Source organism: Myotis myotis, unplaced genomic scaffold (assembly GCF_014108235.1).
Source record: "Myotis myotis isolate mMyoMyo1 unplaced genomic scaffold, mMyoMyo1.p scaffold_m19_p_9, whole genome shotgun sequence".
NCBI lineage: Eukaryota > Metazoa > Chordata > Mammalia > Chiroptera > Vespertilionidae > Myotis > Myotis myotis.
Window position 1 is genome coordinate 34298987 of NW_023416401.1, and position 27003 is coordinate 34325989.

The 27003-nt window shown below is 44.4% G+C and overlaps 1 protein-coding gene and 1 non-coding gene across 2 annotated transcripts in view; one reads left to right on the plus strand and one right to left on the minus strand.

Moving 5' to 3' along the window:
* LAMA1 (laminin subunit alpha 1) overlaps positions 1 to 22831 on the plus strand; it is a 160732-nt gene extending 137901 nt beyond the window's left edge. Inside the window, exons 52-63 of the mRNA XM_036322699.1 lie at positions 1824 to 1938; positions 2131 to 2292; positions 7204 to 7355; positions 8083 to 8268; positions 10326 to 10461; positions 11800 to 11912; positions 15425 to 15614; positions 16155 to 16313; positions 16836 to 16989; positions 18495 to 18628; positions 21649 to 21871; positions 22493 to 22831. Coding sequence (XP_036178592.1) covers positions 1824 to 1938; positions 2131 to 2292; positions 7204 to 7355; positions 8083 to 8268; positions 10326 to 10461; positions 11800 to 11912; positions 15425 to 15614; positions 16155 to 16313; positions 16836 to 16989; positions 18495 to 18628; positions 21649 to 21871; positions 22493 to 22653 — 1885 coding nt within the window. The 3' untranslated portion in view covers positions 22654 to 22831. The remainder of the gene's footprint in view (positions 1 to 1823; positions 1939 to 2130; positions 2293 to 7203; positions 7356 to 8082; positions 8269 to 10325; positions 10462 to 11799; positions 11913 to 15424; positions 15615 to 16154; positions 16314 to 16835; positions 16990 to 18494; positions 18629 to 21648; positions 21872 to 22492) is intronic.
* Positions 14045 to 14151, minus strand: LOC118663960. The gene has a single exon (XR_004970240.1). It is a non-coding gene; the product is annotated as a U6 spliceosomal RNA (small nuclear RNA).
* Positions 22832 to 27003: the final 4172 nt, after the last annotated feature.

The following is a 27003-nucleotide window of genomic DNA, read 5'->3' on the forward strand; positions in this document are numbered from 1 at the left end:
TGATTCAAGTCACTCTGTGTCATATTAATTGGGAAGTGAAGAAAGCTTTTTGCAGTAAAATTAATGATTTTATATTTATAATCTTTAGAACATCTAGAAATTGTTACTGTGCAATATTTGGAGACCCTGCTTTCCATCACAGGTCATTCTCCTCTCTGGACATTTTAGAGTAATAGAATCTCTTTTTAGGCAAAAAATAAATAAATAAAAATAGAAAAGTAATGTTTCTGCAGACTTATCTGGATTCCCTCTTTGTGTGATCAGAATGAATAACCAACCTATGTGAAAGCTGAAAAACCAGCATCAGTAAATTGGATGGAAGATGGCAGAGAAGAGAGGCAGTGGCATCCTTTTATAACACTGATTCATGCTTTGTGACTTTAATACTTTACATAAGCTTTCTGTGGTTCATTGTCTTCAGTTTTTTAATTTTTTATTGGAAAATTAAGCTCTAACTTTTTTTGAAGACCCACTGTCAAGACAAGATAGCTTTCAGAGAGTGGGATCATCAAATGTCCAAACTGAGTCACCCAGCCCAGTGGTTTTCAAAGGTGTATTTGTAGCACTGCCCCACCTCAAAGCCAGGTTCTTATGCACAATCCCAATATGTGGCACAGAAGCTCAGCCACTCCAGTTGCTATGGGTTGAGCAGTGCAGAATCCACTTTTCTACCAACCTCCTTTTTGCCAGAAGTTTCTGAAAGTTTCAAGGAACATAGTTTACAATGGCAGTCACACCCCCCTCTCCCAGTCTTAGAAATGAATACACCTAAATTTCTAGGAATTGGTCACGTGCCCCGGGTCTTACCCCTCCACCAAGACAGAGCCAGGGCTGGAAGTCTGTCATTAGGTGTGCACTGTGTGCTCGGGGTGTAGCAACAAGCTGTGTCATAGTTCATCTGTGCTTTGCCTAAATAACACTGAGTGTAGACATTGGAGAAAAGGTCAGAGCCTCCTTTCTAGGAAATATCCCAAATCACAGACTCACGCCAGAAGGGATTTGGTATCAAGGCAACCCCTTATCTACAATGGAAGGGACTGAGATCCAGAAAAGTTGAGATTTGCCCTAAATCATACCATTGTTGTGATTCATAGCTCATTGCTCAACATGGAGAGAACGAAAACTGAGTTGTGACTCTAACAGGAAACCATGTTACCAGCTGATATTTATGATGGTAACGTGGAGCTCTTCAGTAGTCTGTTTTAGAAATGAGAGCCTGACCACAGTACAGCCTCACCCCACCCATCACAGCAGTGTCACAACTTCTGTTAGGAAAAATATGGTATTGACTTGGAGTTTACAATAGGGTTGTGAATAATCCCAGACTTCACTGAGTGGAATTATTTCCTTGAGAACAAAGTTCATGAATATGCAACATGGACAATAGCCAATGACTTCTCTAGCCTGTGATCCTAGGAAATTGCATTGCCTGCACTTGCCCCCATGGAGCAAATGTTCTATGTACATGGAGACTGCATTATAATCTCCACACTATGATTTCCTCATGACAATGCTCTGTCTTTCTTATTATTGGCCTGTATTTTAATATGTTTAAATTGTAATGACTACGTTTCCCTTGAAGTGTAAACATATTATCCAGGTAGCTATCGAAATAGTCAAACACACAAATTAGTTCCCTTTCTTTAGTCCTAAGGAGAGCATTTGTTTGGGACCTGCAGTTTTTAACCATCAATATCTCTCATAGAGGGAGGCCACACACTTCTGCAGAAGGACACTTGAAATAGATCTTCCTTATTTGTAGGTCCATTTTCATCCCTTCTTTCATAAGTGGAATGATAATGGTCTCATGTCCTTCCCTACAGGAGAGGCATCGCCAGCAAAAGCTACGTGGGCTGTATCAAAAACCTGGAAATATCCAGATCGACCTTTGACTTACTCAGAAATTCCTATGGAGTGAGAAAAGGCTGTATCCTTGAGGTGGGAAGCAGTTTATAAATATTGGAACGAGTTTCTATAAATGCCCACTGGGTTATTAACACAATGAAGTAATAAAACCAAAAGTAGTGGGGTGAACAGGAAAGAGGTGGGGCAAGTCCACAGTGGCCTCCACCACAGGAGGGTCAGCGTGTGATGGGCCTGACGCTGCTGTTTCCTCTCCTTTGTGACCAGCCTATCCGGAGTGTTAGCTTCTTGAAAGGCGGCTACATTGAGTTGCCACCCAAGCCTCTGTCACCAGAATCGGAATTGTTGGCAACATTTGCCACCACAAGCAGCAGTGGCATCATCCTGGCTGCCCTGGGCAAGCGTGGGGAGAATCGGCAGGTCCATGGGGTGAGTAGCTCAAATGCTATTGAGCCACGAGCTCAGGGAAATGACCTCGGGAACAACTGTATGGAAATGACTTAGTTGTAAATGGTTATTGTTTATGGGCATGAATTTTTAATAAGTAAAAGTGACTATTGCTGAATATCTTTCCCTTATGAATCCATGATTTCTTTGTGTTGCATAATCCATGTTCCTTTTTTGGCTACTGAGAAGAAAGATACTTGCTGTCTACCTCTAATCCTTTTTAAACTTATTCAGATAGTATATACTGCATTCTCTTCTACATATTATGGTTGTTACTCTTTATCCTTTGTCTAAAACAGCAAGTCTTGAAATTCTGTAAAGTTATTTAGAATACTGTTCCATGAAGCAGGATTTTGTTTACCTATTATTATAGGACTAGAGCAGTGATGGCGAACCTATGACACGCATGTTAGAGATGACACGTGAACTCATTTTTTTTGGTTGATTTTTCTTTGTTAAATGGCATTTAAATATATAAAATAAATATCAAAAATATAAGTCTTTGTTTTACTATGGTTGCAAATATCAAAAAATTTCTATATGTGACACGGCCCCAGAGTTAAGTTAGGGTTTTTCAAAATGCTGACACACCAAGCTCAAAAGGTTTGCCATCACTGGACTAGAAGCCCAGTGCACCAAATTTGTGCACGGGGGAGGGGGATCCCTCAGCCCAGCTTGCCCCCTCTCACAGTCTGGGAGCCCTCAGGGGATGTCCTACTGACAGCTTAGAGGAGTGGGGAGTGGGCCTAAGCCTCAGTCTGGCCTCCCTCTGTGGGAGGTGACCGGCAGGCCGATTGGGATGGTGTGGGCAGTGAGCAGCCAGCCCCGCCCCCAATTGCACCACAGCCATTGGTGGCCTCCCTCTGCGGGAGGCAGCCCCAGCAGGCCTATCTGGGGACAGTGCTGGGCGGCCCTGCCCTGAATCGCCCGCCACTGCTGCCGCCCATGGCCTCCCTATGCAGAAGGCGACCAGGTGGGCAATCAGGGGATGGCGCCAGCCCCCATCGTCCCACTGTTGCTGGTTGCCGCCCCTCCCCCACACCCCATTGCCATCCCCTCCTTCTGTCTGCTGGCATGTGCCTTGGCTGGCCTGGAGACACCTGCTTGCTGGCCCTGCCCCCCCACTGACTGGTTGTTCCGCCGTTTGGTCTATTTGCATATTACACGTTTATTATATAGGATTACTTTACTTGGAGAGAGATTTACCCACCAAAATGAGCTCTAGAAGGAGTGTTTTTCAAGGTGTGGTCCTACATTTTAATAGGCAACCCAGATGAGTGTTATGCATTGTATTATTTGAGAGGATCTCTTTTGAAGTGTGACACTTCAGTAAAGAGACATTGGCTCATTAAAATGATCCCTCTGGCATGACCACATTCAGTATCTGATTTTTATTGTTAAAAATTGAGCACCCAATATCTCTTTATCAATCTGTATAGGCTCATAATGTTTCCACATCTTGAAAGTCCCCATACTCACAGAGCATTGAATGACTTCGATAAGTATTTTTAAGGGATCATGCAGGAAAGCTAATTTAGGTGATAGGAATGTGTAGTAGATAGATAATATCCTAGATTAGGAGAAAAGATGGCACATTAGCCTTACATGGTTTTGGCTGAAGGCAGAAAAACAAACGTTGCAGCAAAGAAAGAGCACTAAGTCTGTCTTCTGTCCTAATTGTTTGGCTATTGCTGACCTAAGCAAGCTCCCTTACACTGCTCCTTTACCTTGATACCTTCTCCCAATTATTAGAATCACTCATTCAACAAAGTTGCCCAAACTGGAAAACCTAGGCCAGTGATGGCGAACTCATTTTTTTGGTTGATTTTTCTTTGTTAAATGGCATTTAAATATATAAAATAAATATCAAAAATATAAATCTTTGTTTTACTATGGTTGCAAATATCAAAAAATTTCTATATGTGACACGGCACCAGAGTTAAGTTAGGGTTTTTCAAAATGCTGACACGCCGAGCTCAAAAGGTTCGCCATCACTGACCTAGGCTAATACCATTTGCTTTGTTTGCTTTCATCCCTGGGTAATCAGCCAAATAGTTCCATCAGGTTTCCTCATAAATGTCTCTGATCCACTGCCTCTGTCTAGTCCTAACATCAGTCTCTCTTTTTCTTGGGCCCCAGAACACTGCAGCTGTCTAAATTGATCCTCCCCAGTCACCAGAATGGTCCACTTAAAATGAAAGCGAGACCAGGATGCTCCCATGCTTGACATTCTCCGCTTTTCCTCCTTCTGTGGAATAAAATCTAAGCTCCCTGCTATGGTATATAAGACCCTCAGTGGTCTGTCTTCTGCGTACTCCTCAGGCCGCTGTAGACCCAGGTCTGACTTCCACCCCAGGCCCACCCTCCCACCCCCCCTACCTGTGTCTGCTCCAGGGCTGCCCGAGCCGGCGTGGTGGCACAGCAGCTCGGGCAGGACCTCTTGTCTCTCTCTGTCTCCATCTCCGCTCTGGGCCTCAAGTGTGCAGGCCACCTCCTCCTGACCGGCTGTGACTGTTACAGCATCCCAGCCTAATTTGCATATTCTCTCTCTCTCTCTCTCTCTCTCTCTCTCTCTCTCTCTCTCTCTCTCTCTCTCTCTCTCGGAGCAGAAAGAGAAATGTGGCCTGCGATAAGCAGTGAGTGGACCAGCATAGGAGAAGAGAGAAAAGTTGATATTTTTCCATATTAATATTTCATTTCAGTAGCATAGGTGACATTTACCCTTTCCTCTGCTCAAACTTGCATGTACCACATCATCTGAAGAACCTTCACAAATGCTAATGTATCGTCTTAATGAAGTAGAGGCCATGCAGCTACCGCTTACAGAGTCCTCTGCTCTGGACGACACTAAACAGACACTGCTGTGCAGTTATCACAACCACTTTGCAGAGTGCATGCTGCTCCTGTATTTTGCGGGGGAAGAAGTGAGTTTAGAGAGCCTGGTTAACCTGCCTGAGCTCATACAGCTATTCTACGTGGGTCAGAGCTAGGACTGAAACACCTCACATGCCGCTTGATGAAGGGCTAACAATGCCAGATTGGTTTCTGAGCTCCACCAACTTTTTTTTTTTTTTTTCACTTCAGGTGAAATTCACGTAACATAAAAGTAACTATTTTAAAGTGAACAATTTAGTGACATTTAGAGCTCTCACAATGTTGTGAGGCCACCTCCTCTATCTAGTTCCAAAACATTTTCATCACCCAAAGTAACAGCCTATGACATTAAGCAGCTACTTCCCACTTCCCTTTCTCCCTGCCTTGGGAACCACCAATGCTCTTTCTATATCTGTGAATTAACTTATCTGGTCTGTATGTTTTATATAAAAGGACTCATACAACATGTGATCTTTAGTGCCTTTCACTTAACATGTTTTTAAGGTTCATTATAGCACGCATCAGTATTTTTCATAACTAACATACATGTATGTACATAGCATAATTAGTTCATTGCTGAACATTTGGGGTTGTTACCTTTTGGCTATTGTGAATAATGCTGCTATGAATATTCACATACAAAAATGTTTGAGTACTTGCTTTCATTTATTTTAGGTGCATATCTAGGAATGGAACTGCTGGGCCATGTGATAATTGTATGGTTAACTTTTTGAGGAACCATCAGTCTGTCTGCCTCCATCAGTCTTAACAAGACCACTTGCAAATCAAAGTTTGCTGCTAAGTTAGCAAAAAGGAATGCTGTCACCCAATGCTAGCAGTTCTGCTGGTGGACGGACCTCTTTTCAATCTGGCACCAAAAGTTTAAAGAGCTTTAAATATTTTCAACACCTTCAACTCTTTAATCCCACTTTTACAAATATTAGAAACAATTTCACAGAAAAAAAGTTAAATGTTCATTATGTGTGATTGTTAAAAATTGTATATAAAGTACCTAAATTTGTTGTTGTTGTGAATCCTCACCCAAGGATATTTTTGGCATTGATTTTTAGAGAAAGTGGAAGGGAGGAAGGGATGAAGAGAATAGAGAAACATCAATGTGAGAAAGATATACTGATTGGTTGCCTCCCGCATAAGACCCAGATTGAACCTGAACCGAGGTATATGCCCTTGACTGGGAATTGAATCCTTGACCTTTGGTGCTTAGACCCACATTCCGACCACTGAAAAACACTGGCCAGGGCAAACTACCTAAATTTTTAACAGTAAAAGGAATAGACCCCACAATGAGTTAGCAACTCACCTCTGTTAGAGTGGCCATTATCTGAAAGACAATTAATAACAAATGTTACCAAAGCTCTGGAGAAAAGGTAACCCTACTGCGTTCATGATAGAAATATAAGTTGGTGCAGTCACTATGGAAAGCACTATAGAGTTTTATCAAAAAGTTAAAAAATAGAACTACAGTCTGACCCAGTTATACATCTGGGTATATACTGGGGGGAAATAAAACCACTATCTGGAAAAGATATCTGCACCCCCATGTTCATTGCAGCATTCTTTATAATAGCCAAGACATGTATGTTAACTAAATTTAATTGTAATCATTTTACAACATATACATATGTCAAATCATTATGTTGTACGTCTTAAACTAATACAGTGTTAATATGTGAATTATACACTGGGAAAAAAATAGAAATAGATTAATGACTTACAATATATTTGTTTGTTGGTACATAATGTGGCAATAAAAAGTATGAAGATGATGTGGAAATACAAACCTTTGATATGGTGTGTGATAATAACATAATACAGAATATAAAATATGAGTAGAGATTATACAGTAATATAGAAAATTTAAAATGGTTGTTTTAGATGGTGATATTTTTAAGAAATTGCTTACTTGATGATAATATTCCCATATTACCTTTATAAGATGACAGTTTTTAAAATCATATAGTCATGTTTTTTGTGGAATTCTCTATGAAATCTTTCCAGCCCTTCTACTCCATCATGCTCATTGAAGGCCACATTGAAGTGCATGTTAATCCTGGGGATGGGACCAGCCTGAGAAGAGCTCTCCTGCACGCTCCCACCGGCACGTACAGCGACGGACAAGAGCACTCTGTCTCCTTGATACGGAGCGGGAGGTATTTGTGTAACTAGGGCATGGTGACCTCACCAAGGCTCCACAGTAGGAATCTTGTTATGCCTCTTTCTATGAGTGATTGGGGTGATTACTGTGACATCATTGGCAGTCAGTTTCTCATAGCAGTCACAGTTTTTGTAGTTCTAGATAATTCAAAATAATTCTAGAACCTGGCTAGAATCCCTCCTTTGGAATTATTTTATATGCTTTGTCATACTTGCAGAATTTTCATAATTGAACCTTAACTCTGCCATTTTCTGAGGCCCAGTATAAATTATCTTTACATTGGAATAATTCTGTGACAAATAGTATTAGTAAATAGCACTCTATCAATACTGAATAATACAGGGTAAAATATAAAGAATAAGTAAAATGTGTAATATCAACATTCCTATATATTTCCCTTTAACACTATAGATCAAATGTTTTAAAAGCACACTGGACATTTTATTACAGGTAAAGAAGTAAAAACAAAAAAACAAAACAAAAAAAAAACAACTCTCTTAAAAGCAATTGAATTTAATAATATCTAATAACATTCCATTCATTTCTGGAGAATGTTCAATTGTAGGTTTTAACTTTCAAGATTCACCTTTTCATTCACACATAATGTCATGTTAAATTTTATTTTCAGGGAACTTTTATTATTTAATACAGACTTGTGGAATTATGTATTAAAGTGGATAATTTTTATTATATTTCTTTTATTTTCTCCTTCAACCTTTTAGAATTATCACTGTCCAACTGGATGAGACAAAACCTGTAGAAATGAACTTGGGCCCATTGGCGGAAAGCATGACAATAAATGTGTCCAACCTGTACATAGGGGGCGTTCCAGAGGGTGAGGGGGCAGCGATGCTCCAGATGAGAAGGTCATTCCATGGCTGTATCAGAAACCTCATCTTTAACATGGAGTAAGTACAACTGCACTCAGCATGTTTGTGACTTCCAGATTTTTTAATACTCAGTACTGACACTAATCTGCCACCTAATTATTCTGTTTGAGATTGCCTAAAATTCTACAAGTACCTGAAGTGAACCCCATTATTCTATCACGGAAGTCTCCTAAATGGATTTAAAATAATGGATAATTCTGGTCATCACAAATTTTTAAAAAAATCATCAAACATTAGTTCCACAGGACTATCAATAAACAGCAGAGGTCAAATATATTGTTGGCATGTATTTAAGAGACTAGAGATTTTGTGATGGAAGTTTCTTTTTGTCTGGGGGTCACTGATTTAAAGGAACCCTTACAACTGTGCTACTTGCAGCTTCAGATTAGTAATGGCTCCTCCCAAAACAATAACTGCCTCATTAGGAACTGGAAGTCACCACCCCCTGTGTGGAGCTCATGATGCAGAGGAGAATGAACATGTGCCCATGGGCATTTTGTTCTTTCCCACTCAGCCTGTGTCTGTGGTCAGCATGCTGGTGGGACGAAAGCCATGCTTGGACCTGGCAGACCAGAGTGTGCACAGGGGAAACTAAATGTGCACTGAGCATTGGAGTCTGGAGTTCCCCTCTTGACTTGCCTTGTGACCTTGAGCAAGGACTTAGATCCTTCATGGTCTCAGTGTCCTTCTTTGTGAAAAAAACCCTTAGGAAGGAGTCTTTGAAATTTGCAATGACACATTGCTTTGGATTTCAACACAAGTATAATGTCAGACTATAGGTTTAGTTATTTGTACATGATATATTTATTTACCCAGTTGTTTGCTTATTAACTAATTGATTAAGCATCTTTACACTCCTGAAAGCCATGAGGCTGGGAACATGGTAGGGCAGAAACGTTTCTGTGCTGTACATGGCCGTGTCCTTGGCATGTGCCAGTAGGGTATGTGTGGGCAGCAGATATGTTGCCAGGCTTCAGGGTAAAGAGACTTCTGACAAGTGTAGTTCATGACTTTCTGTTAAAGAGAAACCTGCTAAGAAATAATCAGTGTTTGACTGAAGCCACTGGGCAGCGCTGTGAGAGCCAGAAGCAGAATCTGGCCCTGAGGCGGCCCAGCCAAGGCTGCAGGAGGAGGTGACCACCTTCCAGCCAGTTCTTGAAGGATGCTCAGGAATGGCCGGGTGGACAGCAATGTGGGGAGGAGGTGGGAGGCAGAAACGTCAAACAAGAGAATATATAAGGATAGCCGGGCTTCTAGTCACTGTGAAAGATGGTCAGTTTGGTTATATTGAGAAGGCTAAAAAGGCTAATTCCAATCTAACCCTGATATTTGGGGGGCTAGCAATCTGAATCTGTGCCAGCAAGCCCAGTGTACATTCTTGATAACCTATAATTAAGTCACTGCCTCTTTCACAGAAACTGGCCTTGCAAAACCTGTTACCTAAGTACAGAGGCCATAAACTCTGAACAATGCACAGCCCCGAAGGGCAGCGGTTATTAGTGCTGGCGCCAGGCCAGACCATCAGATATGGTCTCAAGACCCCCAACACCTGGGGCCTTTTTGCAAAGCCTGTGAAGGGACCAGAAGCATAATCCATATTTGAGGGACAAAACCTCAGAAAGATATAAAAGAGAAGCCCCCTGCATGTTACTTTACTCAGAATTGAGGAGTTATTCCGCTGGCGTAATAAACAGTGTAACTCCTTTTCTCTAAAGCAGCGGTTCTCAACCTGTGGGTCAAGATCCCTTTGGCGGTCGAACGGCCCTTTCACAGGGGTCGCCTAAGACCATCCTGCATATCAGATATTTACATTACGATTCATAACAGTAGTAACATTACAGTTATGAAGTAGCAACGACAATAATTTTATGGTTGGGTCACAACATGAGGAACTGTATTTAAAGGGCCAGAAGGTTGAGAACCACTGCTCTAAAGCATTGCTTGGTTTTTCTCTGGTCTTCTGCAACAATATCAATATTTTTTTTAAGAATTTTATTTGTTCAATAAGTAGGTGACATTGATTCGTGTGTTAGCTTGCAATCTTTTGATTATTTTTGAAAACACTTTGTGTCTAGACCTTTGGATTTCACTGGTGCGGCCGGCTATGAACGAGTGGACCTGGACAGCTGCTTGCTTTCAGAAAAGCCTAGGCTGGCTCTTCAGGAAGAGGACAGCGAGCTCCTGCCAGAGCCTCATCCTCTACCACGTCCAGTAAGAAGAGTTTTCTGTCATTGTATCAGGCGCAGCCCAGAGGAAATGACTCATTTCACAGAGTAGAGGAAGCTGAATGAGCCCACTGGAGCAGTGATGGAAAGGGAGGAGGTGGTGCCGCCAGTCTGGGGGCAGGACTGCTGAGGGAGCCAGCCTTCTGGTGGGTACAGAAGCACAGAGAAGACGGGCCCTGCCAGGGAGGCTAATGTGAGCCAGAAGGGAGGGGGAGGCACTCAGCTTCTTCCATCCACCCGCCCTCCAACCTCCCAGCATGACCCTCCATTGGTAGAGCCAGCTGGAAGCCACTTTTCAAAGGAGCCTGGACAGTTAAAGGAGTCATCCCTGCGATGAAAAGCAGTGCAGGGGCAGGGAGGGGTATGGTCCTCAGCAAACTCACAGGTGACGTGGTGCAGCCTTTACGGATTGAGTATAGCACTCAAGCACTTACATTTGGCTGCCAAACCACAAGCTTTTTACAGAGTTTCTCTAAGGATTCATGATCACTTTGGATTTAGTCAGAAATATGAAAATAAGTACTTAATGCAAGCCATTGTACATATCACTGTTGCTTTAAAAAAAGGATTTGATTCATCTAGGAAAAGCCAGTTTTGAGCAAATATTTTTAACAACAGCCATTATTAGTTTTCAGTGTCTCTTCCCTTTTGTGCTTTTTCCGTTTCCTTGGTTGAAAGCACGCGCTCTAATTACTTAGATGCTGGCGCTGTCTCAGGAAAAGCAGTTCCTTCCCAGGGCCAGTGTTTGCATCCAGGACAGTCCTCCGGTAGCATCTGCCCACCCCAAGCTGGGAGACTAAGTCCGAGGCCTCACTGGTTTGGGGTCAGTGTGTGGAGGGCACTGTGGGGCACAGGTGCCTGGGCACCTTCTCTGGCTCCTCACATTCTGCCTGGGGGTCTAGGAGCCCCTTCCAGCTGGACTCCTCTTGGCTTCGCCTCCTGTCCATGAGGAATTAGAGACGTCAAACTCGGAGGCCCTGCTGCCACCTGTGGGCACTTGTGGTGTAGCAGGCCTGTGCTGCAGCGGCTCCTGCGGGGCTGACATCTCCAGGCTCTTCCGAGCTGGGGGAAGGTGGGCAGCAGCAAGGCCTCATCACTTGAGTGGGATTAAGGGGAAAGACAGACACTCCAATTGCCTTTGTGGACAGATAAAGGGCCGCCAGTAAATTCTTTAAAACAAAGATTAAATCAGTGAAAACATGTATTTATGGTTGTTGGTGTTCTGATACCATTGCTTCTGAGATGTTTACTTCATGGAAAACTGTGCACGTGTTAGTGGGGGTTTTGGAGGTGTGTGGCTGAGAGTCTTGTGTGTCTCTTACAGCAACAGTGTGCCATGGACAGAACCCCAGAGTATGTCCCCAATGCTCACCAGTTTGGACTCGCACAAAGCAGCCATTTCGTGCTGCCTTTCAATCCGTTGGCTGTCAGAAAGAGGTAGGCCTTGTTCTGACGTACTTATAAGGTGTCCTATTGCTACATGAATAGGGAGGTATTCCTTGCAATGGGCCTTCCCCAAAACAGCTTCTTGTATTGATTATGGAGTGCTCAACTGGCAACAGAAAGGCACAATGAGAAGGCAAGGAGACAGGAAAGCAACCTTCATGCAAATCAGATGCTTACAGCGTGGAGAAGTGGGGTTCCTGCGATTTATCTTCACCTTTTGTAGATGATGGTTGGTTTAGCCTCTGTGTGATGTAGGAAAGCATGAAGAATCTATCTAAGTCACTCCTCAGTCCAGAACCAAAGTCCTCTAGATCTATCATCGTCTATAGACTTTCAACACCATTCTATTGTAAGGATTCACTAATCTCATGAAATTGTCTACCCAAACTCTCACTGTGCCCCTCAAAATTCCCCGGGGCCACATTCACATTGGTCAACACATTCTATCTTCCCCTCAAACCTGCCTGTCCCCAAGGAACCTTCTCAGGGGATGCTGGCTCACATGCCGCAGATCTAGAGGCCTGAGGCTGGCCAAGGTACCTCCAACTCCACCTCTCTCCTCTCTGCATCAAATCTCTGGCTGATCTGAAGTTCATGTCTCTAGACTCTGCCACGCCCTGCTCCTCTTGTTGTTGCCCTCTGTGATCAACCCCCACCCCCACCACCTTCAGCCTGTAGCTTAGTGTCCTTTTGTACCACTCCTGCCGTCATTCTCCACGGATTCACAGCCACCCAACACCGGGCCTTCCAAGTCCTCTGGTTCCAGCCTGTCAGAGCTCTTTTTCTCCCTCCCCAGCCACACTCTCCCCATGGGCATACCCTTACCTACTTCATAAGTATTTATTCCACCTCCAAAGTCTCTACTTTAAGCATCCTATGTACTTACCTCTTCCTCATCTCTACTCTGTTTCTCAGCTTCATCAAGCCCTCTAAGCCCTCATGCTTTCTCATGATCATCACCCCCTTCTCTAGCCCCGAAGTGCAATTTATCCCCTACTCTGAGAGGTGGGATGGCATTATTACACATTCCTTTGCAAACCCCCTTAATACCCTCATCTCCTCTACCTTGACCACAGGTAAAACCCACACTTGTTCTTGGCCTAATTCATGCCAGAACCCAAGCTGGTGGTCAAGGCTGCAGAAATGCATGTCTCCTTCCTACCTGGTTTGACATTAAAGCTATGGCCACACATAGAACCTCAGGCTACATGGGGAGCCAATACATTTCTTTATTATGCTTATATATTTTTTTTATTATTTCATAGTTTCTCCTCTTATCTCAAAACTCATATATCCCACTTCCTGCCCCAGCTGATGATTTGCCTCACTGAGAAGACAGAACTTCATCTGTCCATCTCCGAAAAGAGCAATCCACTGCTTTTGTCCCCACTCCTCCCCCTCTTCCCCTGCGACCATGGAGAAACAGTCCTCGTTCTCCTCTCGCTCGCCCTCCACAACCTGTCACCTCTCTCCTCTCAGAGACAACAGCAGCAACCATATCTCCTTTCATACATAATTCTCATCAACAAAGAATCCTCATCGCTCTCATCATCAGTGAGAATAGAGGAGTAAACACTGCCAGAGACTGTCTCCGTATATTTTACACACACACCCTAACTTAGTCCTCAGAGCTATCCTATGAGGAAGGTATTCTTGTTACCTTCACTTTATAGACAAGGAAATTGAGAGGCACAGGGAAGTCAAGTCATCTGCTCAGAGTCACACAGCAGAGCTGGAATTCAAACCCAGGCACTGCGGCCCTAGAGTTTATGCCTGTAACCATGCCCTCTCTAGTAGTTTTTAACTTTTAAAATAGAAACTCTGCAGGATACCATTACTGTGCAATGGTATCCTGGGTCTGTTGTGCAGTAAGATTTCTTGAAGGAGTTGTTTTATGTGGCTGTCTGCCTTTTCTCACCCCTCATTTCCTCCCCTACCCATCCAGTCAGCCTCCCCTCACTCCTCTGTTGCTCTTTAACATACACACACACACACACACACACACACACACACACACATATATGTTAACATATAACACATATATATGTTAACATATAACATATATGTGTGTGTGTGTGTGTGTGTGTGTGTATATATATATATATATATATATATATATATATATATATATATATCGCTTCCTGAATTTGCATGTCATCCTTGCACAGGGGCCATGCGAATCTTCTCTGTATTGTTCTGATTTTCCTGTATGTGCTGCCAAAGCAGGCACTCCTCTGCTCCTAGTTCCAGAGTTGTCCCAAGACCTGCTGTGGCACCTCCTGTTGTACCTCTGCTGCTGGGCCCTCAGCAGCATCATGCACACTTGGCCACTTGACATCCTTGACCCACACACTCCTGATTTCCTGCTCTCTCCCTGCTCAGTCTCCTTTGCTGGCTCATCTTCCACCAGTAAAGGCCAAGATCCCTTCCCCATATTCTCCCAGGCGGCTTTGAAATACCTTCAGTTTGCCCAACACCCATATCTCTAGCCCTGATCTTCACTTAGAACTCAGGAGTTGTGTACCCAGCTGGCTACTTGACATCTCTGTGGATTGGGAAAGGCTCCTCAATCTCAACACACCAGAAGGAAATTCACAGTCTTCCCCAAACCTGTTCCCCTGGTCTCTGCTATTTCTGTAGACATCATCACCATCCACCTGGTTGTCCAAGGCCCAAATCTTGAGGTTATTTTCTTTCCCTCTCCAAATTCAGTCCATCTGCAAGTCCTATTGCTTCTTCCTCCAGAGCATTTCATGCATTAGATCACCTCCTCTGCATCCCCCCGACCACCACCCTGGCCGAAGCCACCACCAGGCCTCTAACAGCTGCCTGCCTGAGCCTGCTGTCACCCTGGCCCCATCAGATTTGTTCTTTACATTGAAGTTTCTTTTAAGATATAAATCAAGCCATGCCCACTCCTCTTCTTAAAACCCTCCTGTGACTTCCCAATTCACTTAAAATGAAACCTAAATACTGCCTCCCAGAGCCCCTCATTCATGAGGATGGAGCCACACACCCCTTTCCTATCCCAGGTTGCTTCAGTAACCCCACATTGCCTTTGTGGGAGATCACCAGACACAGCCTTTCCCTTCCCCACTGTGTGGTGCCATCTCCCACGTGGCTGTCGTGAGGATTTCCTGCAGAGGTTCATGGGACTTGCTCCAGTCTGTCATTCCGAGTTCAGCTGAAATACCATCTTTCAGCGTTGCCTTCCTGCCTACTTAACATAGCCACCACTGGCCTCCTCACGACCCAGTCTCAGCTCTCTGGTATATTTCTGGAATTAGTTTCATGGGAGAAGGAAACCTCCTTTTGTTCACTGCCTTAGCCTCAGCTCCTAGAACAGTGCCTGGCAGATATGGGCATGCAGTAACCATACTCTCCTGAGATGCTAAATATAATGTTGGAATAATTACTGGGTCCTCTCCTTGAGGTTATTTTAGAAAGTAAATGTGAGGAAAGCTTTTTCTTTTCTGTGGGCTGAGCTCTTCTTTTCCCTCCAGGCTCTCAGTTCAGCTAAGTATCCGAACATTTGCCTCCAGTGGGCTGATTTACTACATGGCCCACCAGAACCAAGTGGATTACGCCACACTCCAGCTGCACGGGGGCCACCTCCACTTCATGTTTGACCTTGGGAAAGGAAGGACAAAGGTCTCCCACCCTGCGCTGCTCAGTGATGGCAAGTGGCACACGGTACGCTCCCAGGAAGCTTCTGGTCACGCCTTCCAAGTGTTATTCCATCTATCCCTCTTAGTAACATTATTCCCTTGGGTTTCTAGCTTGCTTTGTGTGTGTCATCTCTCCTATAGAATATAAGTGCCTTGAAGGCAGGGGCCTTTTCTGCTTCCTGAAATATCCCCAGGACCTAGCTCAGTGCCTGACCCCTCACAGGACTCAGCAAACATTGGTGGAATAAATGAAAGGTCCCAAAATACTCTCAACTTGACAAGAAGTAAATTAAGTCACCCATGGTGTGAATGGCCCAAACCTGAGATCATGACACCTGCTCTCTTATCAGTCAGACTCTGGTACACTTTTCTAAAACATGCATTGCCTGTGCCTACTTCCGTCTTCTGCCAGGCTCAGTCTCCTAGCAACGCCAGCTGTGTAAAACTGAGCCATCCTTTAGGATGTCAGTCAGGTTATTACAGCTCTAACGAACTGAGTTTCAAACAAACATCTGTTAATGTTTTCCCAGCCTTAAAAATCATGGATGTTTTCGTTTTGCTCTAGGTCAAGACAGAGTACTTTAAAAGAAAGGGCTTCATGACGGTTGATGGCCAGGAATCCCCCATGGTGAGCACGGTGGGAGATGGCACCACCTTGGATGTGGAAGGAAAGTTGTACCTGGGAGGCCTTCCCTCCGATTACAGGCCCAGGAACATTGGAAATGTAAGCAGCATTTTCTGTATGGGGCCCATATTACCTTTATCTTTGTTGCGTTTACTTTTAGAGGAGCATGTCTTTGTTTAAATTGTCTTGCTTTTGGACCTGGGGTTTGGCTGCAAGATGCAAACCTTTCAAACCACATCTCTAGTTTGTGTGTGAGGGCTTCCCCTTGAAGCCCGGCCAGCCCTCCTTTTAGTTAATGAACATTTGTCTTTCCACAGCTACTCAGATCCAGTGAAATTTGGGAAAGTCCAGGGACTTTGTGTTTGCAGATTAGAAAACTCATTCCTGATTTCCATGATATTTCTCCAAAACAATAGAAAATACATATACTGCATTACTAGCAAAGATACTTAAAGCGTCTAACTATGCTTTCAGTTAGACATTCATGTGAAATACTGTGGCAATTCCATTTTAAAAATCAAACGATAATATTTGAATGTGTTTTGTGGAACTATAGGAAAATGTTGCCCTTGCCCTCCTTGTTATATTCACTGCCATCCCCTCTCACGTCGTTTGGTTTAGGTCACCCACAGCATCCCCGCTTGCATTGGGGAGGTGACAGTGAACAGCAAGCAGCTGGACAAAGGCAGCCCAGTGTCTGCATTTGCAGTAGCCCAGTGCTATGCAGAGGCCCAAGAAGGAACTTTCTTTGAAGGAAGTGGATATGTAGCTCTTGGTACGTATTATCGAAAATCTCAAAAGACATCTCTGGGATTCTCTTGCACTGTAAGATGATTTGGACCCGGGAGTTATATGACAGGGCAGGACCCACTGGACAAGGCTGCAGCAAGACCATTTAGTTACATGTTCCAGTGTATTCTGATTTCTCCACTTCTAATGTACAGCTTTCTCACTTCCTGTGCTACCCAGATGGCCTGACAAAGGCTCCCACCCCAGGGGCAGTGCAGCTCCTGGCAACATGTGACCCTGCTTTCATCTGTACCCTCCCCATGTTTATGTAAGACATGCTCTTGCTGTCCAAGTTCATAAAGGCCTTTGAATTAAAAGTCAGCAGCATAAAATATCTAGACCAGCCAGCCAAATGCAAGTTGGATTTGATGAAGAAATTAACTCCAGTTAGATTGTTGAAAATATCAATTAGAAGTCGAGGAATTTTAAATCTCTAAATTGCTTTAGAATATAAATTCCTCCAGGCTTAGAACTAGCCCTCATAATGTACCTGGCATTGCCTCCTCATTTTAGATACTTAATTTGCTGGTTGGCTTCCTATTTGCACTCAGAACCATGCTCCTCTTCTTCCTGTTCTCCTTTCTATCACAGGGAACTAACCTCTCTGGCTACTTTGCCCTCGGCTTCAGTGAAGACGGGGCAGGAGGGAGAAGGGGAGAAGCTAGTACACTTTTCTCCTCCACTCTGTGCTTCCAAGCTCTGGTAATAGCACCTGCTCCCATTTTTCCTTCAGCCCTGGGTGTGGTAACAACTGCCTGCTATTATTGCTAATATCCCCAATTTATCTCAGCTTTTTTATTCACCCGAATAAAAAATTTGTTCAATTAAGTCTCCACTTAAAAAAGAAAAACAAAACAAACAAAAAAACCTAGTGGGGGCCCTGGCCTGGTTGCTAAGTTGATTTGAGTATTGTCCCGATACACCAAGGTTGTAGGTTCAATCCCCAGTTAGGGCCCATACAAGAATCAACCAATGAATGCATAAATAAGTGAAATAACAAATCAATGTTTCTCTCTCTCTCTCTCTCAAATCAATCAATAATTTTTTTAATTTAAAAATGTTTTTAAAAAGCTTGTGTGAATTCTAATATACTCAGTGAATGATGTCATACCCAGTATGTAGATATTGGGCAAATAAATGGACTATTGCACAGATGATAAATCCCTTTGCTTTTTCCCTGCGTGGCTCTAGATGAGAGGATGGGCCTGCTTTGGCTCCAGTCTGGCATAGACCCACTGATTGTGCGTCTTTAGAAGCATCACTTCATCTTACAGATGTGCAAGCTGAGGCTCACAGGAGAGAGGTGACTTGCAGGTGGTGGAGCTGGATCCAGAGAAAGAGCTACTAGAGCCAGGTCTCCCGAACCTCAGTCAGGAGTCCAAATGTCCATCCAGTCCAGCCTACTGTGGGTTGGTGGGATCTCTCCAACCTGAGCCTTCTTAGGCCAGGCAGGACTCACCTATAACTCGGGGCTCTCTTTGTGTTTTTCAGTCAAAGAAGGCTACAAAGTTCGTTCAGATGTGAACATCACACTTGAGTTTCGTACCTCCTCAGAGAATGGCGTTCTCCTGGGGATCAGCAGCGCCAAAGTGGATGCCATTGGATTAGAGATTGTGAATGGCAAGGTAGGTGCTTATCTCCATCAAGTCACCCTTTGACCCAGGGTCTGAGATAAGAGCAGTTGAGAAACAGTAGAAATACCTAGACCCACACTTTAATGGAATGGAGAAAAGGTTCAATATTTAAAAAATAGATAATCTATATATATAAAAGGCTAATATGCAAAGTGCCCCCTCAGGAGTTCGACCAGGAGACCGGGAGTTCAATCGGGAGACCAGGAGTTCGATTGCTTGCTATGACATGCACTGACGACCAGGGGCGGTACAAACATGGCGGGCAACCAGTGGCGGCGGGTGCTGAGGGAGCGAGGGAAGGAGGAGGCAGGGAGGTGGGGAGGCGGAGAACCTGATCGCCGGCCAGACCTATGGACCCTACCTGTGCATGAGTTTTGTGCACTGGGCCTCTAGTCCTAAAATACTTTTAAAGAACTTCTTTTATAATTTTAAATTTGAATTTAAAGCAAAACTGCAACTATAATACAACTTCTTTTTCCTGAACAATGTGAAACTAAGTTGCTGAACAGATGCTCCATTTTTCCTAATTTTATTTGGAAATAATTACAGATGCATAGGAAGTTGCAATGAAAGGTCCTCTTTCACATTTTGCCTAGGCTCCTCAGTGGCAGCATCTTGCATAATTCTAGTGCAACATCAAATCCATGAAACTGGCATTGGCACAATCCACTGAGCTTAAGCTGAGCCAGTTATACATGCATGTGTTTTACCATATGTGTAGCTTCATATACCCAACCACAATCAAGACCCTTAATTGTACCATTACTACAGTCTCCCTGGAGCTACCCCTCTGACTTTCTCCCTGCATCCTAACCCCTGGCAACCACTGATCTGTTCTTCATCTTCAGGATTGTTATACAAATGAAGTCATGCAGTATGTGTCCTACTGAGATTGTCTTTTCAACTCAGCCTCATTTCCTGGTGGTTTAGCTGGGTTGTTATGTGTACCAATAGTTCATTTCTATTTATTTGCCAAGTATTCCATGGGATGATGTACCACAGTTTAATTTTTTTAATGCAAAAAACCCATTTTTTTCTATAAGTATTCTGCTCTGGCTTTTCAGGCTCTAGTCTTCGTGTTGGGAACAAAATGATCTCAATAATTAACAGTACTTTAGTCTCTTGTTTTAAAAATGTCTCCTTCAGCGTTTCTGCCAGTTCTCATTCTTCCTCTCCCCTTCGAGTCCATCCAGGTGTGCTTTATTTACTAGATTAAGGGGAAGGGAGCCTTAATTGGCCTTTTCCTTTTCTGTGTGCTCTCTCCTGACAGCAGGTGAGGTATAAGGACTTTCCAGATCTTCAGTCACAGCCTGTCTTTGTGCACTTGGCCAGTTGTCCCTGGTGGCTGTAGGAGCATTGCCAGTGCAAGGGGACTGCTCCTGGAGATTTGGCCAATGTCCCTTGTAGACCAGGCTTCCCATCCCAGCTGTCATAGGCACGGCTGCCTCTTCATCTTTGGCCACCTTCTGTACCCCCCAGAGGGTCCTATGAAAACCTGGGAATGTCTGCCCTGCCACTCATAAGACATGGGGAGTCAGGGTGGTGGACAAGGGTCCTCTCTACCATTTCTGCCACCATTTCTATTGCACTGTGGTCAACTCAAGTTGCTTGAGACTAACATGCTTGGCTCTTCTTGAGCTACTGCCTCCTGGAAAAACAAGGAACAAGTCTCTATGCTCTAGATTCCCCCAAACTTACCTCTTGTTTCTAGTATTTCCTGTTTACTCCCCACAGGGGTTTTGGTTCTTAGGAGATCCTAAATGAGGGTGGGGAGAATAGAAGTCATCTGACCTTTTGCTTCACCTCTTCTCCTTCTTACTTCACCATCATGTCCAAAAAAACCTGCCTCTACATCATATTGCTGCTCTCTACCCTGTGGCTTATAGCCAACTTTCTTCCTCTGTACTTCAAAAGGATTTTGAAAATTATGTGACATTTGAAAAATGTTATCAGAAGTGTAATGTGGTGAGCCGGCATGGCCATGGGTGAACCTGTGAGGCGGTGGTGAAAGATTTAGAAAAGACAAGAGAAAAAAGCTAGGTCTAGATGGGGTGTTGCTCTCTCTGATGGAGAGGCAGTGCCACAGCCTGCAAGCTGAGTCTTTATTTTATAGTCAGATTCCAAGAGGCAAAGTAACGGTGTGGTTACAGTGTTCTCCCAGGTTTCGATTCTACTCAATTCCATGTACCTCATCAAGCTTTGTTTACTTGCTGCACCTCTCGCAGCCTGTATCACTCAGCCACGTGGGACCACAGGTTAGGACCATAAGGTCAAGGTCACAGCTATAGCCGTTGGCTCTAATTGTGCTGGGAGATGCACGTGGCTTTGCCACGAGAGCATCGTGTCCTCTCGTTAATCTCAGGCTTGAACCTGTCCAAACGCTGTAGCCACTCTCCACAGTGTATTAGTTGTAAAAAATGTAATGTTTGATGTACTGTGTATTTTACCACTATTACTGGCTTATTTTATTGTTCTTTTAAAACATTTTTAGTGGTTGCCCCAGGGTTTACGATATACATCTTTAATTTGTCACAATCTACCTTGAAATAATACTGAGTAGCTTCACACATAAGAACCCTACAAGAGTATACTTATAATTCTCCCCTCCCATGTGGTTGTGGTGGCGCATCGATAGTTTGTCAGAGGGAGTTAGTAAATGTTGCTCCATAGGTGCTAGCAGCTGCTAGGAACTGACACCCGCAGTAAAACCATCAGCTCCTGTTGTCCTGAAAAGGGGGAATCGACTTGAGGACACAATGCTAAGTTAGGTGGTGGCTCAGCCGTGTCCCCATGGAGGTGGCCGTTGCCCTTTCTGAAATTTCAGGGATAAGATAACATCTGAATTCTTTAAGAGGCTATTTTTAAAAACGAGTGTTTACTTTTTAGTTTGCTCCCCCTTTTGGCAAAAGACTAGTATTTTATCCACTTAAAGTGATTTATAGAAATGGACTGTGCTCCTTAAATACGGAAAACTTCACTAAGATGTTTGCTTGTGTCTGTTGTTTGTTTAGCTCTTATTTCATGTTAACAATGGTGCTGGTAGGATAACAGCCGCGTACGAGCCCAAAGCTCCCCACACTCTCTGTGATGGAAAATGGCACACACTGCAAGCAAACAAAAGCAAGCACCGCGTGGTGCTGGTCGTGGATGGGAACGCCGTTCATGCTGAAAGTCCACACATCCAGTCCACCTCAGTGGACACCAACAATCCCATTTATGTTGGTGGCTATCCTGGTACGTATGGGTGTCAGCTCTGCTCTTTCACTTTTCAGGGCATTGTCGCTAGGGGAAGTCTTAATTCAGGTGGATACAGAATAGGGATTAAGAAAAATACATTGTTTGGGTAACAAATCCTTTACCGTTTTAGAAAGGCTATTTCAAATACCTAGGAATTCTTGGGAAATTAAAATAAAATACACATGTAAATTGATGATTAGGTAAGACTCAGAGAATATTGGATGTGATGCAAAAGAAGCTGGGGGAGTTTACTGAGGCAAGTCACCATAGGTGAGTCCCAGTATAGGGAATCATTTTTGGGTGGATAATCATTTTAGAAGACAAATACATATCTTATCCTCCCACATTGGTTTTGGGTTAGAATTATGCATTTTCAGATGTTCCAAGTAACTGTTACAAATGATAAAATAAACACCTCTTATGACATTTTAACTCACAACTATGCCTTTAAATTATTACATACTTAAAGTTTTCATTGACATATCACAGAAGCCACATGTGTGGAAGAATATTATTCTAATTTTGATATAAAAGCCAGTTGAGTTTATTTTTGTTCTTATTGTGTTGTGCATGTCATTTTAACAAAATTAACCAGGACTTCTCTTCTTTCCCAAACAGCTGATGTAAAGCAAAACTGCCTTAGCAGCAAGACCTCCTTCCGGGGCTGTTTGAGAAAGCTCACTCTCATTAAGGGCCCGCAAGTGCAATCCTATGACTTCAGCAGAGCTTTTGAAATACAAGGAGTTTTCCCTCATTCCTGTCCTGGGTCTGAGCCCTGAACTTCAGGGAAACTCCTCAATTCAGATCAATTATTGCTTATATTTTGAATAGTTATTTTTGTGAATTAAAATTTCTTCAGATTTCATTTCCAACTCAGGTTAAGTGTTTTCATAGAGAAAGTTTGTGTTTATGTTAAACTAAAACCACATGTACAACAAATACCTCTATTAAATAGTTTAAAATGTACACTGAATTCATTGGCTTCGTTCAAGTTCTTTTAATGAATCTTTGTAAACATTGAATAATTCTGTTAATTACTTGACAGAATTTCACAGTTTTATTTGTAAGATTTTAGAAAATAAAATATCATTATAGACTATAATAGATTAGAGCAGAAAATGAATACTTTCCTGTCTTTACCAAAATTTTTAAGTTCTGATTTCTACAACAGGGAAGCAGTGCTATTGGTTATTCTCCAGCAGAGGGCACCAGCTGTTTGCCACATAAGCATTAAGATAGGCTCCAGGGGGTCAGGGGGTACAGGGAGCAAAGGAAAGAGCTGGAACCTCCTTTAGATGTGTCGTTGTTGAGCCAGGACATAACAGCACTTTTCAGGACAAAAGGCATTGCAACTGGTTTGCTCTTCCTTCATTGTCTTTTTATTTCACCCCTTGGAATGAGACAGTGTTCCTTAATCAGTTACTTTCTCTGGGAGAATGTGTACAATTTCAAAAGAAGGAAAATTTAAAAGCCACACATACATTCTTTTCAATGAACTAAGCAGTTTTAAACCCAGATTTCTGAAGTCTTATTTGATTCCCTCCAAATATATTTAGTTTTGCTCTGTGGCCATGGCTGGGGTCAAAATGATTGTTATTCCATAATCTTTAGAAAACTGATTTCATTTTTCAAATGCTTACTTGGAGAAGAGGTCTCTACCTCTCTTAGCAGTGACCTACTTTTCCAATCTGGAGGATGATAAATTCAATTTCTATTTCTGTGAGAGATTTTAATTTGATAAACAAGAAAGGCAACTGTGGTCATGTTCCCTATATCCATCTTCTGTGCCTTGCTCATGTTTCTGAACTCCTGTGGCCATCTGCACATCCTTCCCAGTTAAGTCTCTGCATGAAGATATTAGAGAAAGGTAGCAGCCCATTGGGAAGTCTGAGTTCTCTAGCACCTGGCAACTCAAGAATGCACACTCCTGCAGCCTGAAGGCAGCCACCTGGGCCGCTGGGTTAGGAAAGGAGCATTTGCATCTTAGCAGTGAAAATGCACAAGGGGGCCCTCAGGGAACTGTGGGTGGCCTTTCTGTTCATGTTTCTATGGAAACCATCCACAGCAGGAGATGACAGCTTGGCCATTCTAGACCTCAGTTTAGCACCTTGGGTGAAGAAGTGATTCAAACCAGGGGACAGAGCAGACTGTAGAGTTGCCTCAGACTTTGTGCCCCTCCCTCCCTCTTCCCTCTTCCTCATTCCTACTCTCCCTGCCCACTTATTAATAGAGCTAAAACAGAGTTTGGGATTTTGTCAGGTGAGCATTAGTCATTATTCTGCAGAATCACTTCAAGTTTCATGTGCTTTTAGATTGTTTGATAGTGAAGAATGGCACATTTTATACCTCAGATTTCAGTCCACAAATAGTTTTCTTGCCATCAAGAAGTAACTGGACAAAGGAAATGTGTGTGGCATTGTATCTAATACAGGATGCAAATAAAACATTAGAGAGCTTACTCCTGCACAGACAATAAAAGGATTAATTGCATCTGTAAATACCTTTAAGAAGAAACATTAAAGAAACCAAATATCCTATATAATAAAACCCTAATATGCAAATCGACCGAATGGCAAAATGACTGGTCGCTATGATGCACACTGACCACCAGAGGGCAGACGCTCAATGCAGGAGCTGGCCCCTGGTGGTCAGTGTGCTCCCACAGCGGGAGTGCCACTCTGCCAGAACCTAGGCTCACGGCTGGCCAGTGCAGCAGCGGTGGCAAAGCCTCTCCCTCCTCTGCTGCAGTGCTAAGGACCCCTTGGGAGGAGCAGGTGGACATCCCCTGAGGGATCCCAGACTGCGAGGGGCGCTGGCTGGGTTGAGGGACCTCCACCTCTCCAGTGCATGAATGTTGTGCACCGGGCCTCTAGTCTTTAAGAAGAAATCAAGTTCAAAATGGGGGAGAGCAAGGGAGGGTATTGTTATCATTCCGTATGGGTATTGTGAACTGTAAACAAACTATAAGGTAGAGTGGTTGGGCCTGGATCAATTACTGAAAAGAAATAACAAAAATAACTAAGTTCCAACAGTTCTAGAGTTCTAGAAAGAGTCCTAGAATTTTCAAAGTGCTCTTACAGAAATGATCTCATTTTAACAATGATTATGCAGCAGGCAGAAATGAGGTTCTTCATTTTACAGAGGAGGAGTGTCAATATCCTATATACAATATATCACATCTAATAAATAACAGGGAGCCCAAGTAATCTGAATATTGGTCTAAAACTTTTGGAAACAGCTGCCTACTTTCCAAATGGCAGTACTGACCTCACAGGTGAAGTTATTTTTAGACCATTTAGACTAAAAATAATCCATAGGGGAGTATTTTTAGACCAAGCTATTAATCAAGATAATACTTATGGGCTTTTACTTATTACATAAATGACTCTCACAGATAATGAACAGTGGAGAATAAGAAAGCAATCACAAGATCTTATACTTCCAAGCTGCTAAAGATAACATTCATTTATTCAATTTATATTGAACAACTATCACGTGCTAGCCACTGTGTTAGATGGCAGAGATCCCATTATAATGTGGAGGAAAAAGGGGGTTCTATGAAAAGTAACCTCAGGGGGTGATCTGATCACAAATTCTTAATTGGGCAGGGTCATGGTGGTTAGTCATACCCCAAGTATATAATTTCTTAGTGAGAGGTTTATCTTTGCCTTAAGCAAGCCCTATCCATTGTTTCTGTGCATCTAGTTTTGAAATAAGCCTCAACCACCACTGTCAAAAGAGCACATAACCTTAACCATCCGGTAATCCAGCCCTGCCTTGCCTTTTCCCACCAGCAGAGGCCATGGTGGTCACTTCTCTATCACCTTCCCGCCACTCCCCAGCAAGCAGCTACCATGCTGGAGCAGAAGCTGTTGATGCCTCACCCACTTTCCCTGAGCAGGTGATAGGATCACATCTACCAGATCCTACTGAGCCCGTGGCTCTTCCTGAGCACTGTCCTTGACTCCCAGGGCCATAACAGCCGGGAGCGGCCCTCAGCCCAGGTTCCCTGGCCTGGAATCTCGCCTGAAACCTCCGTTGCCTGTGCCTCCTTTATCTCAGATCCTCAGCCCCATTCAGACTCTGCGTTTCCTGACCCCCCCCACCCCGACCTCCGCCCAGCCAGGATCTCTGGACAGGACTCCAGTCATCTTTATGGATGGACGTGGGCATTGGTCTACTTTCGAAAGAAATGGTACAGAAATTGGGGAGGAGCGGGTGGCACAGAGTACAGCTGGCCCAGCTGGCAGCCAGGATAAGGGTGCTGGGAGTGGCCGCTGGCCTGGGACTGGCTCCCACCTCGGGGCGCGTTGGCTCCGCTCAGAGCCAGACCCAAGCCCTTCTGACCCGTCTGCCCGCGCAACTAACCCCGGAGCGTGGGTCTCCGGTCACAGGAGTCAGCGTCTGCCAGCCGCCCTCCCGGGTCCCCACGGCTGGCTTCCTTGGCCTCTTTCAGACTCTCCCCTGCGGGGCAGCAGCTGCCTGGCTCTCTCAGCCGGTCCCCACTTCTCCAGCCGACAGGCAGGGAACACAGTGCCAAGTTCCTCCCGGCCACGTCCTCTGGGTCAGCGTGGCGGGGCGCGGGAAGGGGACCAGGGCCCGGGATGCGGAGTCGCTCCGGCCCAGGAGGCTGATCACTGCGGCCAGGCTGGCCACGGCTCCCCGGCCTCCCCGCCACCCCCGGGGAAAGGCAGGGGCGGGGCGGGACCTGAGAGCGCCGGGTGGGCGGGGCTGGCCCGGCGGAGGGGCGGAGTCAGGGAGCCCTGAGGATGGGGGAGTGGGGCCGCCCTGTGGCTTGGGTTTAGCCTTTGGTGGCCGTTGGTGGCAATTGGTGGCCGTTGGTGGCCGTTGGAAGGTGTGGGCGGTGTGGGCTCGGACCCGGGGGCGGAGCCATTCACCTGACCGCGTTGTGCAGCTCTGCAGGCGGCGGAGACCCACAGCCACCCCGGCTGCCGGCTGCCAGGAGCGTGGCTCCCGCGCATCCTGCACAGAGAGGGGCCTGGGCACCTGCGGGAGAGGGGAGAGGTGTGTGTGGGGGGGGGGGGGGGGGCGGGGCGCTGGAAAGGACGGGGGTCCCCTGGACGTTCAGAAAGTGATGGGAGGGGGGTCCAGCGGGTGTTTCTAGTGAA